Source organism: Chrysemys picta, chromosome 1, assembly GCF_011386835.1.
Source record: "Chrysemys picta bellii isolate R12L10 chromosome 1, ASM1138683v2, whole genome shotgun sequence".
In the NCBI taxonomy this organism is placed as follows: domain Eukaryota; kingdom Metazoa; phylum Chordata; order Testudines; family Emydidae; genus Chrysemys; species Chrysemys picta.
The window spans coordinates 98590497-98613133 of NC_088791.1; the positions used below are offsets into that span (position 1 = coordinate 98590497).

At 42.1% G+C, this 22637-nt stretch overlaps 2 protein-coding genes across 6 annotated transcripts in view; both read right to left on the minus strand.

Moving 5' to 3' along the window:
* ABTB3 (ankyrin repeat and BTB domain containing 3) overlaps positions 1 to 22637 on the minus strand; it is a 279212-nt gene that overhangs the window by 40893 nt on the left and 215682 nt on the right. For 2 of the 4 annotated variants that reach the window (XR_006172874.2, XM_042843602.2), the window contains exons 5-10: positions 11464 to 11629; positions 7618 to 7707; positions 3632 to 3733; positions 2448 to 2541; positions 2206 to 2341; positions 1560 to 1583 (exon numbers count right to left, since the gene is read on the minus strand). Coding sequence is in view for 2 of the 4 variants with exons in the window: in XM_042843602.2 (XP_042699536.2) it covers positions 1560 to 1583; positions 2206 to 2341; positions 2448 to 2541; positions 3632 to 3733; positions 7618 to 7707; positions 11464 to 11629 (612 nt within the window). In the remaining 2 variants the exon portion in view is untranslated. The remainder of the gene's footprint in view (positions 1 to 1559; positions 1584 to 2205; positions 2342 to 2447; positions 2542 to 3631; positions 3734 to 7617; positions 7708 to 11463; positions 11630 to 22637) is intronic. The other 2 variants (XR_010597867.1, XM_005300806.5) reach the window with 1 other exon arrangement.
* Positions 1 to 22637, minus strand: part of CRY1 (cryptochrome circadian regulator 1) — a 440250-nt gene that overhangs the window by 28179 nt on the left and 389434 nt on the right. The window lies entirely within an intron of this gene.

Below are 22637 nucleotides of genomic sequence, written 5' to 3' on the forward strand. Positions count from 1 at the left end.
TTGTTCTAACGAATGGCAGGAGCACCGTACAAATGTCATGTGTACAGCAGAAACTTAAAACAGAAACTTATGATCAAGCAGTGACTGTTAAATGATTAAAAGCCTGTGTGGAAAATCTTGGCAGAATCTATCCCACACTACAGGGAAATAGAGTTGTCTTTAGAAACACTTTAGTGCCTTTCACAAAGGATGCATTTAGTAGCAAATAATTGATAGAGATGAAACTTGGAAAGGGAGCTGTCTAAAACCACTGAAAACACCATCACTCTCAAGTAACAGTCAAAGCAGTCTTGGTAAAGCTGGAGCTACTAATCATTCAACTACATCTGGCAGGGCAGGTTCAAGCAAAGCTGGGACCCCAGCTGCAAAGCCATTTATTTGGGCCCTGAGCTGCAAGGCGCCAAACTCAGCAGTAGGCATGATACACCACTCCCACCAGGTTTAGAGCAGTGTAACTCCATTGACTTCAGCGGAGCTACTCCTGGTTTACGGTGTTGTGAGAGGAGATTCAGGCCCAGCGTGCAATTTCTCCCCAACCTCCCACCTGCCTCATGCACTTATGATTGGGTAGTGGCATACATTCAGTTCTAGGGGTAGGGGCAGTGCTTAATTTGTAATGATAGAGGTGCCGGGGCTCAAACCATTTTTTTACTTTCGTAACTGATGCGGCAAGTCCAGAGGTGCCAGGGCGGTGAACCGCAAGTCCTGGCACAAATTAAGCACTGAGTAAGGGTAGGTGGCAATGTGTGCGTGTGGGAGAGAATAAGCAGGGTGTCCTGGATAACAGGGATGTCTAGCATGGGCGGCGGGTATCGAAGGCCAGGAGAGGCTAAGCCTCCCCTAACCCAGGCCATGGCCCTGCCCATGATCCGCCCTGAGGCCCCACCCTTATTCCCCCTCTCCCCTGAAGCCGGCAGGGACTCAGCCCCATCTGGCGGCCTTGAGTTCAGGGCTCAGGCTGGTGGCCAGGGGCAGCTCAGGCTGGTGCTTGGGCCAGCTGGTGGCCTGGGGCAGCTTGGGCCAGCCTGGAGGTCTGGCCAGCCGGCGCAGCTGGGGCAGCTCAGGCTAGCTGGCATGGCTGGGGCGGGCCAGCCAAGGCTCTTCTGGCCACAGAGTGGGAGGGCGCTCGGGGCTCCGTCAGGCGGGGGGCTAGCCTCCCCGAATGGGGGGTTCACCTGCCGCCCATGATGTCTAGAGGTGTGTATGGGTAGAGGAATAGTGGAGGGAGCTTTCCTGTAAAACTAGTTCGGGGAGTGGGGAGAGTGTGAATCTGTGATGTGCCTCAGCTGGTGCTAATAAAGGGGAAAAAGCCTTGATTTCCACAAGGGACGCTGCACTGCGGCGCTCTCTGACAGCACGACATATCTCCCACTCCACACCATTAGGCACTGCATGAGCATTTTAACAAACTCCTCCCTTCTCACCCCACCCCTGCAGGGGGCCGCTCTTTGGCTGCAGATGGGCAGCATTGTCTGAACCAACCCTGACAGCTACATAGCATATCATTAGGCTGTTAGCTCTTTTCTCTAAGCAAACATAATGTAGATACTGTCTCTAACCTGCATCTACGTTCCTCTGGAAGGCTACAAGTAGAAAAGTATGAATGTGAAGGTCCTAATACTAATCCATAATATTGTAATTAGTATCTGGATTTTGTACAAATAACTGTTCATACATATCAGTTGTTCATTTAAGTTATTTTTTAAACTGTAACATGCCCCCAACACGCTGTCTCTGGACACATACATAACATTAACACAAACAAAAATATCAGCACTTACAAAAAAACCACCTTTGTTTAATGACAGTTATGGCTGCTGCAGGAAACACACACCACACCCAAAACCTTTAGAAATATGTAAAGACATTTAGGGACGTCTCCAGCACTCACTGGCACTTCAGCATTGACAACAACTTTGTAAACAACAAACTGCAACACTTTAGAAGGCATTCACTTCCATTTCCACATACTGAAAAATCAATGTGCACCTCAAACTGATCAAACTCACATGCTAACAGAAATCCCTAAATCCAATCTCAAATCTCCTATACCAAAAAAGGAGCACATCTGACTGTCACACAGTCTACACGTGTGCAGCAAGACTCTACTTTAACACTGAGGATCATACATCAGTCCACCCACATCAGCCTCCCAGGCAAACCATAATCACTTGACCCATGCAACTAGACCCATTCCCACTCTACCTGTGTCCATGTGCAGCAGCCTGACTGAAAGAGTTCATGTCACCTTGTGGAGTCATGGAAATTCCATTTCTGTACATTGTTCCTATCATGGGGTCAGCACCTCGCTCCAACAGCAAAGTCACCAGTTCAAAATTTCCTGTACGCCAAGAGAGATTTAAATTTTTTTAAAGTCCTCAATATTTTTGCCACTAAGTCACATTTCCCAATTGAAGAGTTTATTCCAGCAGGAGGAGAGTCCTTACCAGCAGCTGCTGCCAGTTGCAAAGGAGTTTCCGAGTAATTTTCCTCTCCTTGCTCTAAAGAACCTTCTACCTTTGCTCCAGCATCCAGCAATAGCTATAAAGAAAATTGACCATTTAGAGTTGTTGGTGACATCGCAGAATTCAGAGTTTATGAATAGCAAGGAACTGGAGTCTAATATTTCTCATTATCCACACATCAGATGCAGTGAAGACAAGTGACATACACATTTTGCTTCTATTATTCAATTAGTTCTTTTTCACTCATGATACACTGTCAGACTCTTAGAGCATTAGTGAATATTCCAAAGCCAAACAAGTATTATCCAATGTTCCTGACCTGGGCATAAGATCAGTGGTGTGAAGTAATGCACTAGTTGAGACACTCAAACTTGGCCCAACCGACAGCCTCACTGACAACTTGCCTGGAGCCCCACAGAGACACGCACTTTTACTAAAATGGATGAGATTTCAGTTGTCTCCATCTTTAATAGAGAGATGTTTCCAGAAGAGACAAGAGGGTTTCAGGAACAAGTTGTAGCAATGCATGCTGGAACCTGCAGTCTCCTGGGGTACATTTCTATTTCATTATTATTATTAAAGATGACGGTGGACGTCGACAGCACTACAGAATCTGAGGGGACACATTCAACCTGCCTTTGGCCATCCCTACCCTAGATCTCCTTTGTCTGGTGATTCATTAATTGTGCCATGTCGACACAATTACTTTGAAAAATAATCTATCTCAACGCTTGATATGCCATACCACAGAGCCAACATATTCACGTTTTTTCATGGCTGGATAAAGTGACTGAGCACTTCTCTGACTATGGAACAGATCAGAGGTTTTTTTTTCCAGAAATAACAATATTTGCATTTATTAGAGTATTATAATACACGTGATAAGAAAGTGTAATGAATGAATAAACAAACACATACAACGAATGGTCAGAAAGGAGCACAAGGAGTTGACAGACTTTCTTTGATGCAACTGTACTTTAAAATTGTCCTATTTAAACCTCATATTGGTTCAGATTTGGCTGCAGAGATCACTATATCGTATCAGTAAATGATAGAAGAAGTAACCAATATGAATATGAGAGGGGTACCAGTCTTGAGATGGATGCAGATTATAACCCAACTGGATAAATAAAAAGTGAGATGCAGGTAGGGAAATACAGTAATACCTGAACTACAGGAATATGTCCATGCAACACAGCAAATGTCAGAGCTGTCCAATGGCGGGTCTCGGGGTGGACGGATGGATATTTATGAGCAGTACTGACAACCTATAAACAAATTAAAGTTATTTTCTTTTAAAATGGCCTTCAAAGAGCTTTAAATAATAAAACTCAACCTGCCTTAAAACTGGGCACATGGGTATAAGTGATAGAGAAAAAAAAATCAGAAAGAGCACTTTATAAAATGGTTGGTTCTATATATTTTTTCCAGCAGAGTTTTTACTTATGAAGAATTTACTTCCACTAGAATTTTTAATGCTTTTTACTGAGAGCTTGATTAAAGCTCATTGCAAATAAAGTCTCTTTTCCAACTGCTGTTGCTCCCTCTAAATCACTGCCCCCCAGCAACTTTTACAGAGTCAAAAATTGCACTCGTGCTTATACCAACGTTCACTGAGGAGCTGGAGATGGGAGGGGGGGCTCTGTCAGGATGGTTACATTTCGGGACATTTCCTATTGACTTCAGCGGGCTTTGTATTATGCCCATTCATTCTTCCCTGCTCCTGGGATTGCTTCACAGCATTCTGAGTTTCTCAAAAATCCTGTAGTGAAAACCTGACTCCACTGAAATCAATAAGAGTTTTGCCACTGACTTCAATAGGGCCAGGATTTCAACCCTGGTCTCAAGTTTAAAGACATGTAACCCATGTTGCTGCTCCTTGACTGGAAGCAGAAGACTGTTTAAAATGGATGGAGCCTAGCACCATTTAGAAGATATTTTAAAAAATCCGTTTACTACTTTCTCCCCTTCTAGTTAAATCTAAAGGTGTGCTGGGCCCAAAATAACTAAAAACTATTTTCTTTAAACAAAAAACCTTTCATTTTCACACCAGTCCTTCCTCCCACTAACCATCAATATCTAAAGCCTCTAATCTTGATCTCGGGCAACCGATGTAATCGCTCCGTGCCTCAGTTTCCCCATCTTTAATATGATGTAACTCACAGGGATAGTAACATTTAATGAAAGGTTATAAAGCACTTTGAGATCCTTGGATGGAGCATGATACTGAAGTGCAAAGTATTAATTAATTATTATTATTATTCGTCCATGGGAAGATAGCACTGGTAGAAGAACTGAAGCTGGACTGAACGAAGCATTGGCCAGCCACCCGGTGAAAGGCAGGGAGTTTTACATTCACCATCTTATGTCCATAGGATAGCAGGGCCCATTAGCTCAGCGTCAGATGCTTGGCTGCATTAGCAGCCAACATGGTCAAGCTTCTGACATAATGCCCTGCTAGCCATCCCCAGGGTTAACATCAGGGGCGAGGGCAGAGAGGGAGTAGCTGGTGTGTCAATCCTGGAGTGCCAGTTGAGGAGGGCTGCATGAGACAGTTGGCTGTGTATTCCACCCCTGCCAAAGAGAAACCTTCAGTTCCTGAAATCACTTTGCTCTGCTCTGCACACACAGAGCTCTAACACCAGAAGAAATGTGCTGAAGTCTAAACTTAGGCCTGTGACTTCTCAGAACCTGGGAGCACTGTGTAATGAATGGGGTCAAGCAGCTCCAGCCCACCAGTGGAGGGAGTGAATGAATAGGCTTGATTCAGGATAAACTAGTCCCCAAATGTAACTATGTACCCGCTAATTACGTCCCATCTCACGTGGATTGGTACTGGCACAGGAAAGCTCAGGGAACTCCCAGTGGCATACACTGAGGAAATGCAAGTATTAACATTTTATTTTATTTCATTTTTAAAATTTTAATTCTTTTTAGTGAATTTAGTGCTTGTGAATAGAGTGGGATTGACAACCCTGGAGACTAAAGTCCTCTAATTTTCTATAAAACAAGTACAGCACAGGCAAGCACCCCTCTAGGGATTAGAGCAGGGAAGTCAAATTCATTCTGTGGACAGAGCCAAATTAAATCTTCAATTATGATCCGTGAGCCCTGTCTACAAATTTAGACTCATGTGCTACCCTCAATCTACAGCAGAGTTCTCACTGAAAAATAAGACTAAAATATGCCCTTATGTAGACACTAAGGCCAAGATTTACTAGAACATCCTCTACATTTGGGTGCCTTTATTTTTTTTTAAGATACCTAGGTTGGGCTTTTCAAAAGCACTTACCATTGGGTTAACTCTGCTCCCATTGACTTCAGTGAGAGTTTTACCACTGACTTTAACGGGAGTAGAGTTAGGTCAACACTGAGTGGCTGTCTAAGGCCTGACATTGACATTTGGTAAATACAACCATGCCTCTTACTGACTTCAATGTGAGTTTTAGGTATTCAGCATATCAGGAATAAGTCCCTGGAGTCTAAACTTGGGGGGCATTTGAGCGTGGAAACATCCTGAATTAGAGGTCACTTTTGGAAATTTGGGCCAAAACTTTTATTTAGCAAAGTAAAGCGGGGAAACATTTATTTCACCCTTTGTTTATTTGGCCTATCTTCATGTAATCACCCAATTTGCACACACTACTGTGGTAATTGTATATACAAATTAGCTGTATAACTGCACACCTTAATTATTTGAATATCCTGCCATAGAAGTGTCATGATTTGATTTTAGTGAGAACTTTCCTTTGAGATCAACCAGGGAGGTTCACATCCCTCTGAAAGCTATTGGTTCAGGTTGTCTTCAGAATCAGGAACACAATACTGCTTAAATTTACATCTAGTCCAAGTTTAGAAGGTTATTTACACAGCCACAAGAACTGAACTCCCCTTTTATTTGTAATGAAAGCTTGCATTCTGCAGAATCTGAATTTGTTAACAGGGGTCAGAAAATAAGAGATCAACTCAGAAGGCCAGTGTTTGACACCCTTGGTTGCAGGACAGGTCAGTCTCCATGCCTGTCAAATCTTTGGCCTCTTTACTGTGACTGCTATGAAGGGGGATAATTTTTGCCTACTGATGGTTGATTTTTTTGTTCTTTGGTTGTTGTTTTTTTTGTTCCACTAGGAACTAAACTGAGCTGAAATCAACAATTGATTTCACATAAGCCACCGAACAGCAATCAGATAGTAACGACTGTCAGTCACTATTGACCTGAGTGGATTCAAAGTGGTGACTTACAGGTGAAAAATTGTGTCCTGCCCCTAAGTCCCCAAACCATCCATTGTCCTTTTTCCAATTACATTAAAACAAACAAACAAACAAAAAGTAAAATGTCTCATTGAAAGTCGCAATTACACTTTAATGACAGCTTTCCTAAATCCAAACAGAACGGATGGAACACAGATAAGTGAATCAGACAGTTTAATTTATTCATGACCTCAACAAACTGAAATGATAAGTATTTGCAAACATAACAAATAATTCTTCATGTATTTTAAATGGCTCTTTAAAAACTTACATACCCGTGTTGCATGGAGTGGCATAACAATCTGTTTGGTGGACAGATTGTATGTTTGTTACATACATTCACCAAGAGATATTTACATGTTGGAAGCCCCCTTCGTCCACCAGCTTTCATCAAAGCCATTTGATAAAACACAACAATGTACCTTATACCACTCGTGTGCTGTTGGGCAGTAGATGGACATCTCAATGTATAAAAGTTCTCAAACTTGGGCAGGGGCATTTGAACAGTGTGCCGCCTCGACCGATTAACTCATCTGTGATTCAGGAAGTTCAATCCTTTTCATTAAAATTGTGACTCCTGAACCAGCAGCTTACATTTAAAGTTCCGGGGCTACATTCTATGCTAAATTACACTGTGCAATTCCAGTGAAATCAATACTATTACATTGGGTTTAAATCACTGACAAACTGACCCTTTAAGTGCAAATGGATCCCAATACTGAGCTGCCCTGATAAGTGCCGTGATCATTTCAATATTCATTTCAAATGTTAATGCCTTTGGTAACAGAATTTTATTTTTAAATGCCTTGGGGTTTTCCTCCTCTGCTATAATTGTAATGGGCTGTGTGAGATATAAACAAATAAAGAAATCAAAGTTGTAATCATAATAAAATGTCCTCACCTCAACATTCAAATCTGCTCCAGCATCTAGTAGCATCTGCACCATAGCCTCATCACCCCTGACACAAGCATACATCAGTGGAGTCATGCCCTATTCATTGTTTGGAATTTAAAAAAACAAAAACAAAAAAACAAAGGAATTGACAAATTTACAATGGAATCTTTTAAAAAAAGAGTTAGTGCTTTAAATGTATATTGTCAAGATAAACACTAAATATTTAACAAAACCTTACCTCTGTTACAAACAACCCTTTAATATTATTAACAGCTGAACATTTAAAAAATCTATGTCACTGTCATCATGTACGTTTTTCCTTTCTGCATTTTACTCAGCATAATGAAATCAGATTTGTCAGTTTCTTTTCCTAGTTCTCCTATACTAAATAAAGAACAATGTTGTCCTTGGTATCCAAATAGTAGGGGAATGTTTAAATCCAAAGCAATAAGATTTCCAATGCAGTTAAAAAATAACAAATGAAAACATTTCCATTCCTATTAAGGTTTTTGTAACTCTTGTTTTATAAAACCTAAAAGTTGAGTCTATACTTCTTGACAATATCCCTTTAACAACATAATGAACTCCCTTTAGATAAGTTAGACTCGAGCTCTGTCTATTCACTGTCAGCATTGTTAGCGGTTGGAAACCTAGAAGCTTTGTACATAGTCCTAAACAATGACTTAATTTTAAATGAAATGCCAGACAGCATTGTTTAAAGTTGCTAGCTCTAGGGATATGCTGCCCTATGTTGATGAAAACTAGATTAGCTGACCCTTCACTACAGAAACTCCAGACTGCAATTTGTATTAGTCTGGAATACCCACTGCAGCTGATCAACATTTCCCTTAAGGTTAGTGTTATTTTGGCAATGGAAATAAGTCTAGATGAAATCATGATGGTATAATTAAATCTACCAAAATTACAACACAAAAAGCTCTTTATTAAATAAAAGCGGGGGAGGGTCAATCAAGAGTGTGTTTGTTCCATGGGAAGTTTACCACTGGACCATGGTATCTCTACTACATGTCTATTGTCTGTCTTATGATCCCATGTACACTTCCTGTCACATGATCACACACTTTCTGCTTAACCTGTCGCTTGCTGTAGAGCAAAATTATTAACAGAGACAAAGGAGGTGGACAGAATGGGCAGAAACTGAGCCACTGCACTGTTCTCTCTAGCAAGAGCTGAGCACCGGCATTTTTGCTGAATTAAACGTTATTCACATTTTCCTTGAGGGGAAAAAGTCTCTTTTTCCAGGCTAAGGTTTGGTGGGTTTTGGGGGCAGGTGTCTTTTAGTAAAAATAAAAATAAAATGTCGGGCCTGATGCTGTGCGGTGATGAGCATCTTCAGTGCCCACCGTAATCAGTGGGCATTAGGCAGGATCAAGTCCCTGATTTGCTGTTGAGAAAGGTGTGCTTTTTATATATATATATTATATTTTAGATAGATAGATAGATAGATAGATAGATAGATAGATAGATAGATAGATAGATAGATAATTATTAATAAGTGTAGAAATGGGGGTCCTGATCCCATTACTCATATGAATAATCCTGATTCTGTCTGGCAGCTGCACTAAAGCCAACAAGAGTACTTGGTGAATACAGCTCACACTCAAATGGGACTTGATCTTGCTCCTATTGCTGACAACAGTAAAAGTCCCCTTGGACATCAGGGGTCTATACTCAGGCCAATAGTAAGCTGTATGGGATCAGGCCCTATGTCTCACAAAAACTGTATGTAAGCATTGAATGTTGGTAACTGGGGATAATTTTTAGAACATAAGTTAAAAAAACATAATTTAAAAGAATAAATACTTAACACAAGGAGCAAATCAAATGTAAAGTTAAAATTTTACAGAAAAGGATTAACAAATGTGGACCCGATCCTGCAAGACATAGTACATACACAGACTGCTGCACCAGCTGCTGACTTGAATCGGGCTCTGTCTGAGCACAGCAGTCTGCCTGCACACTACAAGTGAAATCTGGACCCATTGAAGACAACTGGAGTTTTGCCACTGATTAAAATGGGACCAACGTTTCACCCTATACATTGCAGGATGGTGCCCTAAAAGTTAATTTGAGATTCTGCTCAGCCCCGTTCTGCAGTTCTTCTCACTGATGTTTTTACATATGCTCAGTCTGGAGGTTTGCTCTGTAGCTCAGGCTTGCTCTGTATCATTGCATGAGACCTCTCACTTCGTATGTGGGAGGAATGGATTTTTAATGAGCACATAATTAGTGCTCAACAAATAATAAATAACATATGCAATTAGCACACAGGGAATTTGGTTTTTGGCAACATGAAAAAGTTGTTCTTTCAATAGTCAAATCATTGGCAGCTCAGTCCTGCAAGATGCAGACTCATTTGGCCTGATCTGGCAAAGCATTGAAGCACATGTTTAAGTCAAATGGGACATAAGCATCGCTTTAAAGTTAAGCACGTGATTAAGTGCTTTGATGGATCAGGCCATACGGAGCAGCACTTTGCAGGACTGGAGCATAGCAATTTTTCTATGAAAAGTTTCAAGGCGTAGAATTATTTAAAAGAATAATCATTTAAAAGTACTATAACATACTAACCATGGAATGAACTCCATGATATAAAAATAACAGTAATACCTAGTACTTACAGAGTACTTCACACTTACAAAGCACTTTATCAACATTAACTAATTAATGTTATAGGTCAGTGTTCTATCAAACTAAAGCTATTAGAACTGTCACCCATCAGGGATCTTCTAGGTGTACCTAATCCTGCATAAGGGTGGGGTGGTGGGCTAGATCATCTCTTGAGGTCCCTTCTAGCTTTATAAGTTTCTGATTCTAACATTTTACATTTCTATAGCGCCTCTCATCCCAAAGCACTTTACAATTATATTCATACAGCACTGGTCAAATGCAGCCATCTGTGGGATGGAAGCTGGCTGCCTCCTGCCAAACAGTGTACTGCAGAACTGGAAACAAAATGGGAACTTTTGGCTAAGGACACCAGAATCTTTAATATTTTTGCAGAGCAGATGGGAACCTCAATTTTTAAGGTCTTATAATAAAGATCCACCCACAATAAACTATATGGAACTCTACTTCAAAAGGATGAAGCATTGTCCATGGCTGCTAAAGTGTCAACATTTCCTGTTTGGGAATTGGGAACAACTTCATGAGCTGCACAATCCAAAGTTTCCACTGGTGGGCAGTCATGGAGGCAAATTTACTTCTGGATAAAGCTGTACACTTTACAGAGACTTCCCTTTTGTTGTAGTAATCCTTAGTATTTCCCATGTTATCTGTAAGTCACCACCCAAAAGATAAGATGACTAAACAGTAATGAAATATGGAAATTTCTGTCTCCAAATCACCAGTTCAAATTCGGGCCTATTTCAATATGCACATGAACATTATTAACACTCACTTGACAGGGGTTTGGTGGTCTATGTGAAATGCATTGCGAACCTCAGACCAGTTTGTATTGGAAAGATGTCCACATCACAAAAAACAGCATCCTAATTGCCACTATTATGCCCAAGCCAGGGTCAACTCTGTATTCAGATCAACTCCAGGCACTCCTATGACCTTTTGATAGTTTCTCCTGAATCAATGTAATTTAAAAAGTTTATGCCAACTCATGTGCTATATCTACCTCAACATTAAAGAAAATAATCCATAATTCCTAAGGGCCCAAGCTTAGCCTGAATGTACACCTGATGGAATCTTAGTTCAATATCAAGTAACAGAGAAAAAAGATTAAGTTAAGAGCCACCTGTTTATGAAGTTAGAGTGTTGGAAGGTTGTTTTCTTTAATAAACAGTCACAACTCCTGGCTTCTAAAGTTAAATTTTGTACCTGTTCACTCATGCTGTTAATTCCATCTGGCCCCAGCAAAGATATGGCCTGTTTAACTAGATCCGTTCGGCCGCAGTTCAGCATTCGGAATCCCAGATCCTGCTTGAATTTAGCTTCTGTGGCTACTGCGTCCAGTTTTCGAGAAGCACAGAAGCAGTCGTCGATTCTGCAAATTGTGAGAAATAGCTACATCAGAGGACAATCAGAGGACAGACATCATCATTTATGGCATCACTGTTTCACTTTACCGTTGAATGATGCAGGTCTCCCCTTCCCCCCACACCACCACTCTCACACTGTCACCCTCTTGCCCTCTTGATATTCCTTTGAACCAGCTGCAGCACTGAAGCGCTGGATGTGAAATGCTAATGCAAGTTAATGCCTTTTATTGTTCATGTTGTTTACTTTAAGTCAACGGTGAAAGGTAGCTTTTAGTCCATCTTTTCTATTTTCTCCTACTTATGTGTGTTAGGAGAAACCAGGTATATTGTTCTCACTGCACATTAGTTCTCCTCATCGGGAGAACAGTCCAAACCTTGTGATCCCTGCAAAATTCCCATCGACTTCAGTGGGCTTTGAGTCTGGCCCGGGGGGAGATGGCCTTTAATCATAGATGCTTAAACAAAAAGAATAAAGTATCATTCCAAAGGCTTGACAAATGATATGAATTCAGCTCTGCTAAAAGATAACCCCTTCCAGGGCAGAAGGTGGCAGCTCGAGGACAACCAGTGCTCAGCACACTGCACACCAGAAGAGGAGGACAGCAATTTTGGCCACGTAACCGGGACAAACTTCCCATCCTTACAAGCAGTGCCATGGAATCTTCAATGTTCACACCGAGTAGTTAAGACATCAGTTTCTACGGTCTTATTCTAAAGATCCTCAAGCAGCAAACTGTGGGGAGCTCAGTGTATCTACTTCAGAAGGATGAAGGCCTGGGTCTATCCAGTCAGGATTTGAAGTTGCAGATCCAGAGAGGACAGCCATTTCAAATCTGATTCTTACACAACTCAGCCTCATCTTGTTAAGGAACAGACACATTTTTCTTTCATGCTGATACGTGTTTGGGAAGGGGTGGGGTGTGGAGTCCAATTTCTCAGCACTCTGGCCTGTATTCTGCTGTATAGTTGTAAGGGACAGCACCACTTGAGTTCTAAAGCCTTCCACTAACAGCAAGTCAGTAAGGAATGGAGTAATTGGGAACGGAGAGTCTAAATAAGGATCAAAAGGGAAAATGCCAAATGTAGGTCTAGGAGTATTTTTATTCTAATAAATTACTTAATAAATATCAAATAAAAGTGAGAATAAATCTTTGGCATCTATATAACAATTTTCATCATATAGATTATAGAATAATGTAATAGAGAATGTATACCTCTACATAATATATGATTAGGGTTTTTGATTTTAGGTTTTAATTGATAAACACCTACACCCATCCCCCTTCCCCCCAAAAAAATTAAATCAGTGTTTTTACAAAAAAAACCCACCAAAAACAACAGAAATGGTTACTTGTATCTAAGGACTCATCTACACAGAGCAGTAATGCTGACTATGGGAATGTGATTTCTAAAGCACACTAACGTGTTGCTCATTAATTGGTCTGTGTAGACCCTGCTGGTGCACACTAAAGGTTCCCTAATGTGTTTTAATGTAGTGCTGTTTGAAACTGTACAACAGTAAAACACCCTAGAAAACATTACAAAGAGATTACTCATTAAGGTATGTACAAAGAGAAAGCCCCATAAAACCCCCGATTTTAGGACATCTACATAGAACTAAAAAATGGATGCAGACAAAATAAGCACTGGACAGTTCCATCATTACTCAATGGCACAAGGATGAAACTTTATCACATTAATTAATTCGTAAGATTACTTAAGATTACTGCACAGCACACAATCACAGAAAATATCAAGTAATGGCAATAACAGATTCTCCCGGAATAATATGCCTACAACACAGGTTAAAAAGCAAATCCATAATAATACTGTCTTTGCACAATAGTTGAAGCCAATTTTAAAAAGCACAAACATGCAGGACTCAGGTCAATGACACTGAGAGACCTGGGAGCAATCACTGCTTTACTAGTTCACACAGTATGCCACATGTTTGGCACCTAAACTGCAGCTGCATTTGTTACTCCTAACAAGAGCCCTACCAAATTCACGGTCCATTTTGGTCAATTTCACGGTCAGGATTTTAAAAATTGTAAATGTCATGATTTCAGCTATTTAAATCTGAAATTTCACAATGTTGTAATTGTAGGGGTCCTGACCCAAAAAGGAGTTGTAGGGTGGTCACAAGGTTACTGTGGGGGGTGGTGGTGGTACTGTTACCCTTACTTCTGCGCTGCTGCTGGCGGTGGCACTGCCTTCAGAGCTGGGCAGCTGGAGAGCGGTGGCTGCTGGCTGGGAGTCCAGTTCTGAAGGCAGAGCCGCCACCAGCAGCAACGCAGAAGTAAGGATGGCGTGATATGGTATTGCCACCCTTACTTCTGTGCTGCTGCCTTCAGAGCTGGGCCCTCAATCAGCAGCCGCCATTCTCCGGCCACCCATCTCCGAAGGCAGATGCGCAGAAGTAAGAGTTGCATGGTATGGTATTGACACCCTTACTTCTGTGTTGCTGATGGTGGAGTGTTGCCTTCAAAGCTAGGCACCTGGCCAACAGCTACCGCTCTCTGACTGTCCAGCTCTGAAGGCAGTACAGAAGTAAAATAACCTTGCGACCCCCCCTGCAACTCCCTTTTGGATCAGGACCCCCAGTTTGAGAAACGCTGGTCTCCCCCGTGAAATCTGTATAGTATAGGGTAATAGCACACAAAAGACCAGATTTCACGGTGGGAGATCACATTTCATGGTCTGTGACGCGTTTTTCATGGCCGTGAATTTGATAGGGCCCTACTCTTAACATCATAGCATAAAATGCTAGAGATTGCATGTGTAATAAATATAAACATAATATAATATTTATTATGAAGATACTATAGGAGTTTGGGTGTTCAACATATTTGTCGGAGATTCTGAACTTCTGAATTTTAGTTGAACTTTTCCAGATTTCTCAGGCCTAACGGAATATGGTCCAAATGGCTGACAAACAGCCACAGAAAGATTTAGAAAATATCTGAAAACTGCAAAAGCATCTGCCACCAGGAATGACTGCTTACATTCAACCATTTCTTCACTATTTACACATATATGCATATAATAAGCAAACTAAATATATAACAGGCCAAATTCAAGGCTGGTATATGCAGGCACAGCACCACTGAAGTCAATTTAGTTTGCTGCATGCAAAGTATTACTAAATGGGCTTCTTCATAAAAGAATTAGGTATGAATTGCACAATACACTCACGCAAGGCAATAAGGAGGAGTACACACTTCTCTTACATCCTTATGTGGGTTACAAGACCTGGAGTCTGGGGGAGTAGGAGTTAGTTATTCCTCCCCAGAATAGAAGATTGGAACCTGGGGTCCATCTCCCTAACAGCTGGCCAGTGCACTGGAGCCAGCACAAAGGTGGAGGTCATAATTTACTCTTGATATAGGCCATCAGCAAATTTTCACTGCTCTATAACAAGGAGGCAGACAGGAAAGAATGCGGTGTCTGTCCATGACTAGGGCTCTTTGGTACTACAGTAATATAAATAAAATAAATAACAACAATAATAATAATAGTGACTCTGAGGTGTGTTTCTGAGTCATACTGACTCCGGGGGCTACTCCTGGGTGGTGCATGTTATACACCATTCTTTGCTTGGGGCTGTCGCCCAAATCTAAAGGTCTATTGTTTCCTGTGACACAGTGACAAAATATTCCTGAAGGAAAACTGAAGAAATGTGAACTGGCAGAACTACCACAAGGTGAGTACAAAACTGATTAGAAAAAAACAAGCTCAGTGTGATTATTGATGGTTCAATGCCTTGTGGTATCCTACAGAGGATCCATCACTGGTGCATTGCTGCATCCATGGCTAGTGGGGATTCTGGTTCCAGCTGTGGTAGCAGAGAGAAATATCTGCTAGAATCCCACAGACAGTATTTAATATTTTGACTCATGGCCTGGATGAAAGAGTAAATAAATGGTCAAATTGGGGAGTGATTTTTTAAAAAGCAGGATGTGGGGAAGGGTAAATGCTTCTGGAGAGAAAATGCAACAAGATCTTGAATAGTGAGAGTGATGAGTAGGTTGGGAAAAAAATGAAATTCAATGAGGATAAATACAAAGTAGTCTTAGAGACAGAGCAAAAATTAGGAAACACAAGTACAGAATAGGAGAACATTGGTTCATTGGTAATACTGCAGAAAAATGACACCTGGGTGGTACAGTAGCTGGAAAATGGAAAGGGAAGTGTAATATTTTACAAAAAAGAAACAAACCCCCAAACCCCACACGAACAAAAGCAAATGGAACAAACCCCAAGCAAACACAGTATTGAGACCAATCTTGCAGTTCTCACTCATACAAGTAGCTGTATAGTCCCATTGAAACCAGTGGGACTATTCACATGAATAAATGCAGAAGGACTGAGGTCAATATTATGTTATATAAACAGAAGTTTAACAGAGAAAGACACTACAGTAATGGACACAGCATAGGAACCAAATAGAAGAGAATGTAAAATTAAGGTGGTAAGTGAGCCTGTACATGGCACATGACACAAGGTTTGCACACTGCTACAGGAAATATAGTGATGATTCAGAGAGGTCAGGAAAGGATGGCTAAAATACTAAAAATCTTGCAAAATACAACTTACAAGGAATGGTTAAGAGAGCTAAACATATAGGGCTATATTTTCAAGAGTGCTTTTAAGGGTAATGACATGTGAAATTGTGTGTTCATAGAAACAGAAGTCTTTCCCTAAGTGTGATTGAAATGCCAATGCAAATAGAACTAAACAGCCCAACTGCATGGCCAATTTATGGCTCTTTCCCCCAAGAAGTATTTATAGTCTTCCAAACGGCACAGGACACAGATGTTAGCTGCATGGCAGGACATCCTACTGAAAGGCAAGGCCAGTCTGTTGCAACGAACTAGCCGCCTCCAAACAAACCTACAGCTGCTTACACATAAAGGAGTTGCAAAACCCTACCCACTTCTCTATCTTTCATCTGCCTCTTGTTCCTGCCCATCTCCTTCTGGGGCTGTGGAGACCATAGGAGCAGGTGCCAGGGACAGAGTAACCTCCCTGTGTTGTTCTAGCCCTGATAAGTGACAAGTTCCTATGATTTTTCTTTTAATTAAAAGAAAATCCTTTTGTTTATTTGAATCATAGAATATCAGGGTTGGAAGGGATCTCAGGAGGTCATCTAGTCCAAGCCCCTGCTCAAAGCAGGACCAGTCCCCAGACAGATTTTTGCCCCAGATCCCTAAATGGCCCCCTTAAGGATTGAACTCACAACCCTGGGTTTAGCAGGCCAATGCTCAAACTACTGAGCTATCCATGAGGGCTGGTGAAGTGCTCATGCCACCACTCATGAATGAAAACGAGGGTGTGGGGGGACTCCTGCCTTAAGTCACCACCCATGATATAAAAGCCCCATTGCTGTTTTACAGTGGCACTGTGGATTTGGGAGGAGGTGGGAACCTTGGGCTGACCAGCAGATTCCAGCTACGTATTCACTACCCACCTGAATCAGCGGGTAGAAATCGATCTCTCGGGGATTGAATTATCGCATCTCGTCGGGACGTGACAATCGATCCCTGAATCGACGCTTGTACTCCACCAGCGCAGGCAGGAGTAAGCGCTGTCGACGGGGGAGCCGCGGAGGTCGATTTGCTGCCATCCTCACAGCGGGGTAAGTCGGCTCGGATACGTCGAATGCAGCTACGCTATTTGCATTGCTGAATTTGCGTATCTTAAATTGACACACACACACCCCCGCCCCGTAGTGAGGATGTAGCCTCCTTCTTGTTTCCCTTGCTGATAGCTCTGTAATGGCTGCAATTCTGCAGCCCACCTGACACCTTTAGAATTTCTTCCTTGGCTGGCTGATTACTTACTAGCCAGGGAAGGACTCGTCACAGGTGTTAGGATGTCACTCTTTGTACAACAACTATGTCAGACAGATTCTAAGAGTCTATTCCTTGGAAGGAAGCAGGCTCAGAAGGCTGCCCAATGACAGTTAGCCCGACACAGAACCTTCCCAGTGGAGCGTACTCCCTCTGCATAAAATGCCACCTCCATATCTATAATGTAAGTGGTGGTGATCACCAATTTCCTATGGGTCAGCAGCCTCAAAGGATGTCTAGGCTGCTTGGAGCCCCCAATCTACCTTCACACCCAGCACCAGGTTTTCTACAAATTTACACATATGTGGGCTCTAAATTGCACTGACTCAACACGTTCCAACAGTTCCTTGCCCTCTCTTGGATCAAACTTACAATGGCCACTGTAAGGAAGGAGAAAATTAGGAGCAGGTGAAACCTTATCTTTTAAAAGCTGCAGAGACCATATTATTCAACTTAAAATGCAGTATGACACATTTCTCTCCAAATCCCTTTTTAATTCCTCACAGATATTTCTTCTGCGGAGGTCACCATCAAAATCATTACAATGGTGTCACTCCAAGTAATTAACATTGTTGTGGCTCTATATTGCAAGTACCATGGTAACATTAATTATTTGCAAGTGGCCATTGTCAAGGTGGTTTTTTTTGGTCATCATGGTAGTTTGTCATCCTCTGGAATATTCAAACTTCTGGAAGGGTTCAAAAGCTAACAGTCTGTCTGCATAATGTGCCCTTATTTGCAGGGTAAACTCTTTCTCTTGTCCTATTTTTCCCCAAATTCAGATATAAGCAGGGTATGAAGAGCTTTTTCCTGACAGCTAGCTGGGAGGGGGAGAGACTTCAGGAGCAAACTGTATTTATATGAAGATACCTACTCTGCCTATGTATCCAGCAGACAGGAGCTGTGTTGCTCAAAAGTGATCAACTTTGGCTGGTGTTGGGTTACAAAACACTAAAATGAGCTGGAGTGCCGATGAGAAGCAAAATCGGAAAATAACTGAAATACTTCTATGATGGATTACATCTACTAAGGAACAACCTATCCCAAATGCTCAGTTACTAAGGGACAATCTACACTCATTCCTATATTTACTTTCTACAACCAACTTTATGTATAATTTTTCATGAGTGATGTACCCGAGTATTCAGATTCTAATATCTAAACTGTATTGTTAAATTTATTCACCTAAATTTGGGTTATTGCAGATTATGTACTATAGGTATTTTATGAGGTTTAAACCAGATTTTGTACTTTTGAATAATCTAAGCACTACACCCAGATGTACAGACACTATTTCATTAACCTGTCTATTATATAATTTTAACATTAGCTTTAATAGGCGTTGTAAATTCGGAGGAGGACAGGGATATCCTGCAGGGAGACTTGAATGAGCTTGTGAATTGGAGTATCAGAAATAAGATGAAATTTAATAGTGAAAAGTGTAAGGTGATGCATTTGGGGATGACTAATAACAATTTTAGTTACAAGATGGGGATGCATTGGTTAGAAGTAACGGAAGAGGAGAAGGACCTAGGGGTTCTTGTAGACCGCAGGATGACTATGAGTCGACAATGTGACGTGGCGGTGAAAAAAGCCAATGCGGTCTTGGGATGCATTAGGCGAGGTATATCTAGTAGGGATAAGGAGGTCCTGCTTCCGTTGTACAAGGCGCTGGTGAGACCTCATTTGGAGTACTGTGTGCAGTTCTGGTCTCCCATGTTTAAAAAAGATGAACTCAAACTGGAACGGGTGCAGAGAAGGGCCACTAGGATGATCAGAGGAATGGAAAAGCTGTCGTACGAAAGGAGACTAGAGGAGCTTGGGTTGTTTAGTCTGACAAAGCGAAGGCTGAGAGGGGATATGATTGCTATCTTTAAATATATTAGAGGGATTAATACAAGGGAGGGAGAAGAATTATTCCAGCTTAGTACTAACGTGGATACCAGAACGAATGGATACAAACTGGCCGTGGGGAAGTTCAGACTTGAAATTAGACGAAGGTTTCTGACCGTCAGAGGGGTGAAATATTGGAACAGCCTACCGAGGGAAACGGTGGGGGCGACGGACCTGTCTGGTTTTAAGATAAAGTTAGATAAGTTTATGGAGGGAATGGTTTAATGGTAAAACATAGTAGTCAAGGAAAGCCAAGCAATGGCGGGTAAATAGTATAATGGCTAACGGGGTCGGGCTGGAGACTCTTGCCTATATGCTCGGGGTCTTACTGATCGCCACATTTGGGGTCGGGAAGGAATTTTCCTCCAGGGCAGATTGGCTGAGCCTCTGGAGGTTTTTCGCCTTCCTCCGCAGCATGGGGCAGGGATCTCTAGCAGGAGGGTCTCTGCCGATTGCAGTCACTAAAAACAGGATTGGGGACTTCAACAGCAGAGTCCAGGGAAGGGGTAGGGACGGTTTTATGGCCTGCAGCATGCAGGGGGTCAGACCAGATGATCATAATGGTCCCTTCTGACCTTAAAGTCTATGAGTCTATGAATAAAATTTGTAAATCTGAATTCAGGGGTAGTGAAATGTTGTTATCTTTATTGCATGAGTAAAGGGGAACAGAACTGTGCTGAGCCCGTCCTACCTAATTGAGGGGTCACCCTCAGTTGAAAGGAACTCGCTAAGGCAGGGGCTCGAATGCCACACCCCTGTGAAAGTAAAAGGGGTGGGGACAGTTAACTCTCCCTAAGGGTCCCCGGTCTGGTTTAACCTGTTCCTCCCTGCTGTTCAAGGATAGAGCTAAATAGGCTTCACTAGGAGCCTTTTGTTATTTTTAAGTACTCAATAAGAGCTGAAATCACTTGTGGTGGGGCAATGTTTCTGCCCTGCCTGCTGACATAAAAAATCACTAAGAGACTGACCTACAGAGGTCACAGTAGAGGCGCAGGTGGCAGCAGAAGATAACTGACAGGCAGCTGGTGGGAGTGGCTGACGAAAGTGGCAAGCAGTTGGCTGGTGGGAGCAGCTAGCAGGGTGGCCAGGAACAGTGGTGGGGGGGGCGGCCAGGCAGCGAGGAACAGCGGCTGGCAGGGCAGCCAGCCAGAGCAAGTGCTCAGATGATGGAGCTAGCCAGATGTCTTCTTCCCCAGGTGGGAGGTGAACTCACACAGATGCACTTCTGAACCCAGGGTCCTGACTGACCAAGGACAACCACTGTGAGTGGGGTATGGTGAGGGAGCAGAGGGGGGCACTGTAAAGGAACTTTTGGTTGTAGAACTCAAGAACATGAGGCAGAAGACTCTGCCCCACGCACTCTGGGTTGCGCGTCCTGCTCACAGTTTTATGGTTATGAATCCTGTTTGTGGCACTTTCCCTAAGTAATGCTGGGTCACTTCCCTCCTTTCATTAAAAGTTTCTTTTCTACACTCAGACTCTGTACTTGCGAGAGGGGAAGTATTGGCTCTCCGAAGCACCCCGGGGTGGTGTGTGGCTGGGGGCTCGAGCCAGTTCTGTGTTGCATTGTTGAAAAGGAACTCCTAGATATTGAACCCGGCCCTGGTTGCCGCTGGCTCCACTTGGCAGAAAGATTATACATATTATGAAAACATAACGGTCAGGTTTTATATTGGCAGCTAAGACTTGGAAATTATTTTCATATTTACTTGGAGTGTGTGATTTAGAGAGAGTTTGGGTGTCTCTCTAAAAATAAAGTTATTTGTTGTCTGAGTAAGTTTGGGTTAATGGATGATGAATGGGCAAGGTGCTTCTATTTAAACAGTAGCATCTGAAGAAGTGAGATTCTTACCCACGAAAGCTTATGCTCCCAATACTTCTGTTAGTCTTAAAGGTGCCACAGGACCCTCTGTTGCTTTTTACAGATTCAGACTAACACGGCTACCCCTCTGATACTATTTTAACAGTGTTAGGCATGGTTTATGTTACTCTTGTGATGAACTGGGACTGTTCTTACTGTGGTCTTTGAATGCTGACAGGGGAGCGTGGCTAGGATAGTCTGCATTGGGGGATGGAAGACTGACCGACGGAGAATACCTGAGCATGTAACATGAGAACCCAGGAATGGGTTAGAGGCCAGGTGACACCATTGCCCGGGAAACTGAACAAAAGGCTGTGGGAGGGGTCGCTGAGGGGAGAGTTTTCAAAAGCTGGCTGGTGAGATGGCTGGGAGGCAGACGGGGCTCTGACTTCCCAAGGGGGCTGGGCGCCCTGGGAGCCCAAGATGGATCTAACCGAGGGGGTTCCTGTTGTCTGTGCCTGCAAGACCTGTCTTGGACTGTGTTCCTGTCGTCTAAATAAACCTTCTGCTTTACTGGCTGGCTGAGAGTCATGGTGAATCGCAGGAAGCCGGGGGTGCAGGGCCTTGTGTCCCCCCGCACTCCGTGACAACTCTATATTGTAGAGGTTTTTTTAATTACTTGGTTTTGGGTTTATCATCACAGTTGGTTGTGGGCTGTCATGGTCAAATTTTTTAAACTTTGTAATGCTTTGGAAATGTAAAAAACCCATTGAAAACATATTCTCAATATGTTCTCATTTTATATATATATATATATATATTATATTATATAATATATTATAGATATATATGTGTGTGTGTATATATATATATATGTAATTTTTTTTCAAGCACAACTGATTTGTAAGAAATGGAGAGCAGAATATTATGTTGCTGTCAATTGAAGTCAATAATGTTGCATTGGTGTAACTAAGGCCAGAGACTTCTATCTAGGCTTTTTCTTTCCCCCCCATGATCTTCATCATGGTATCTGAGCACCTAAAACCTTACTGCTCAAACTGAGATGTAGCCTCAAACCCTTCTCTATCAATTAAGTTATCTGGGTGTTTTGGCTCTTTGAGACTGCTCACCATGACCTTTGTGTAAAATGCAAAATGAGGGTAATGAGTCTGTAGATGTTATTTGCTTGATTATAACTTTGTAAAGTTGTGGTAGATTCCACAATGATTTGCATCTTAATATTTTAATTCATTATAATGATTCATTTGGAATGTTTACGCTCTTTGGGGAAAAAAACATCTTTCTTGTTCTCTGTACAGCACCTAGTGCACTGGGGGTCCTGGTCCATGACTGGGGTTCATAGATGCTATCACAAAACAAATAATACTAATAATTAACTTGATTTAACTTTGTCACCACTCCTTTTCTCAGGTGTTTCCTGAGTGGAAATATTATATTGATAACGGT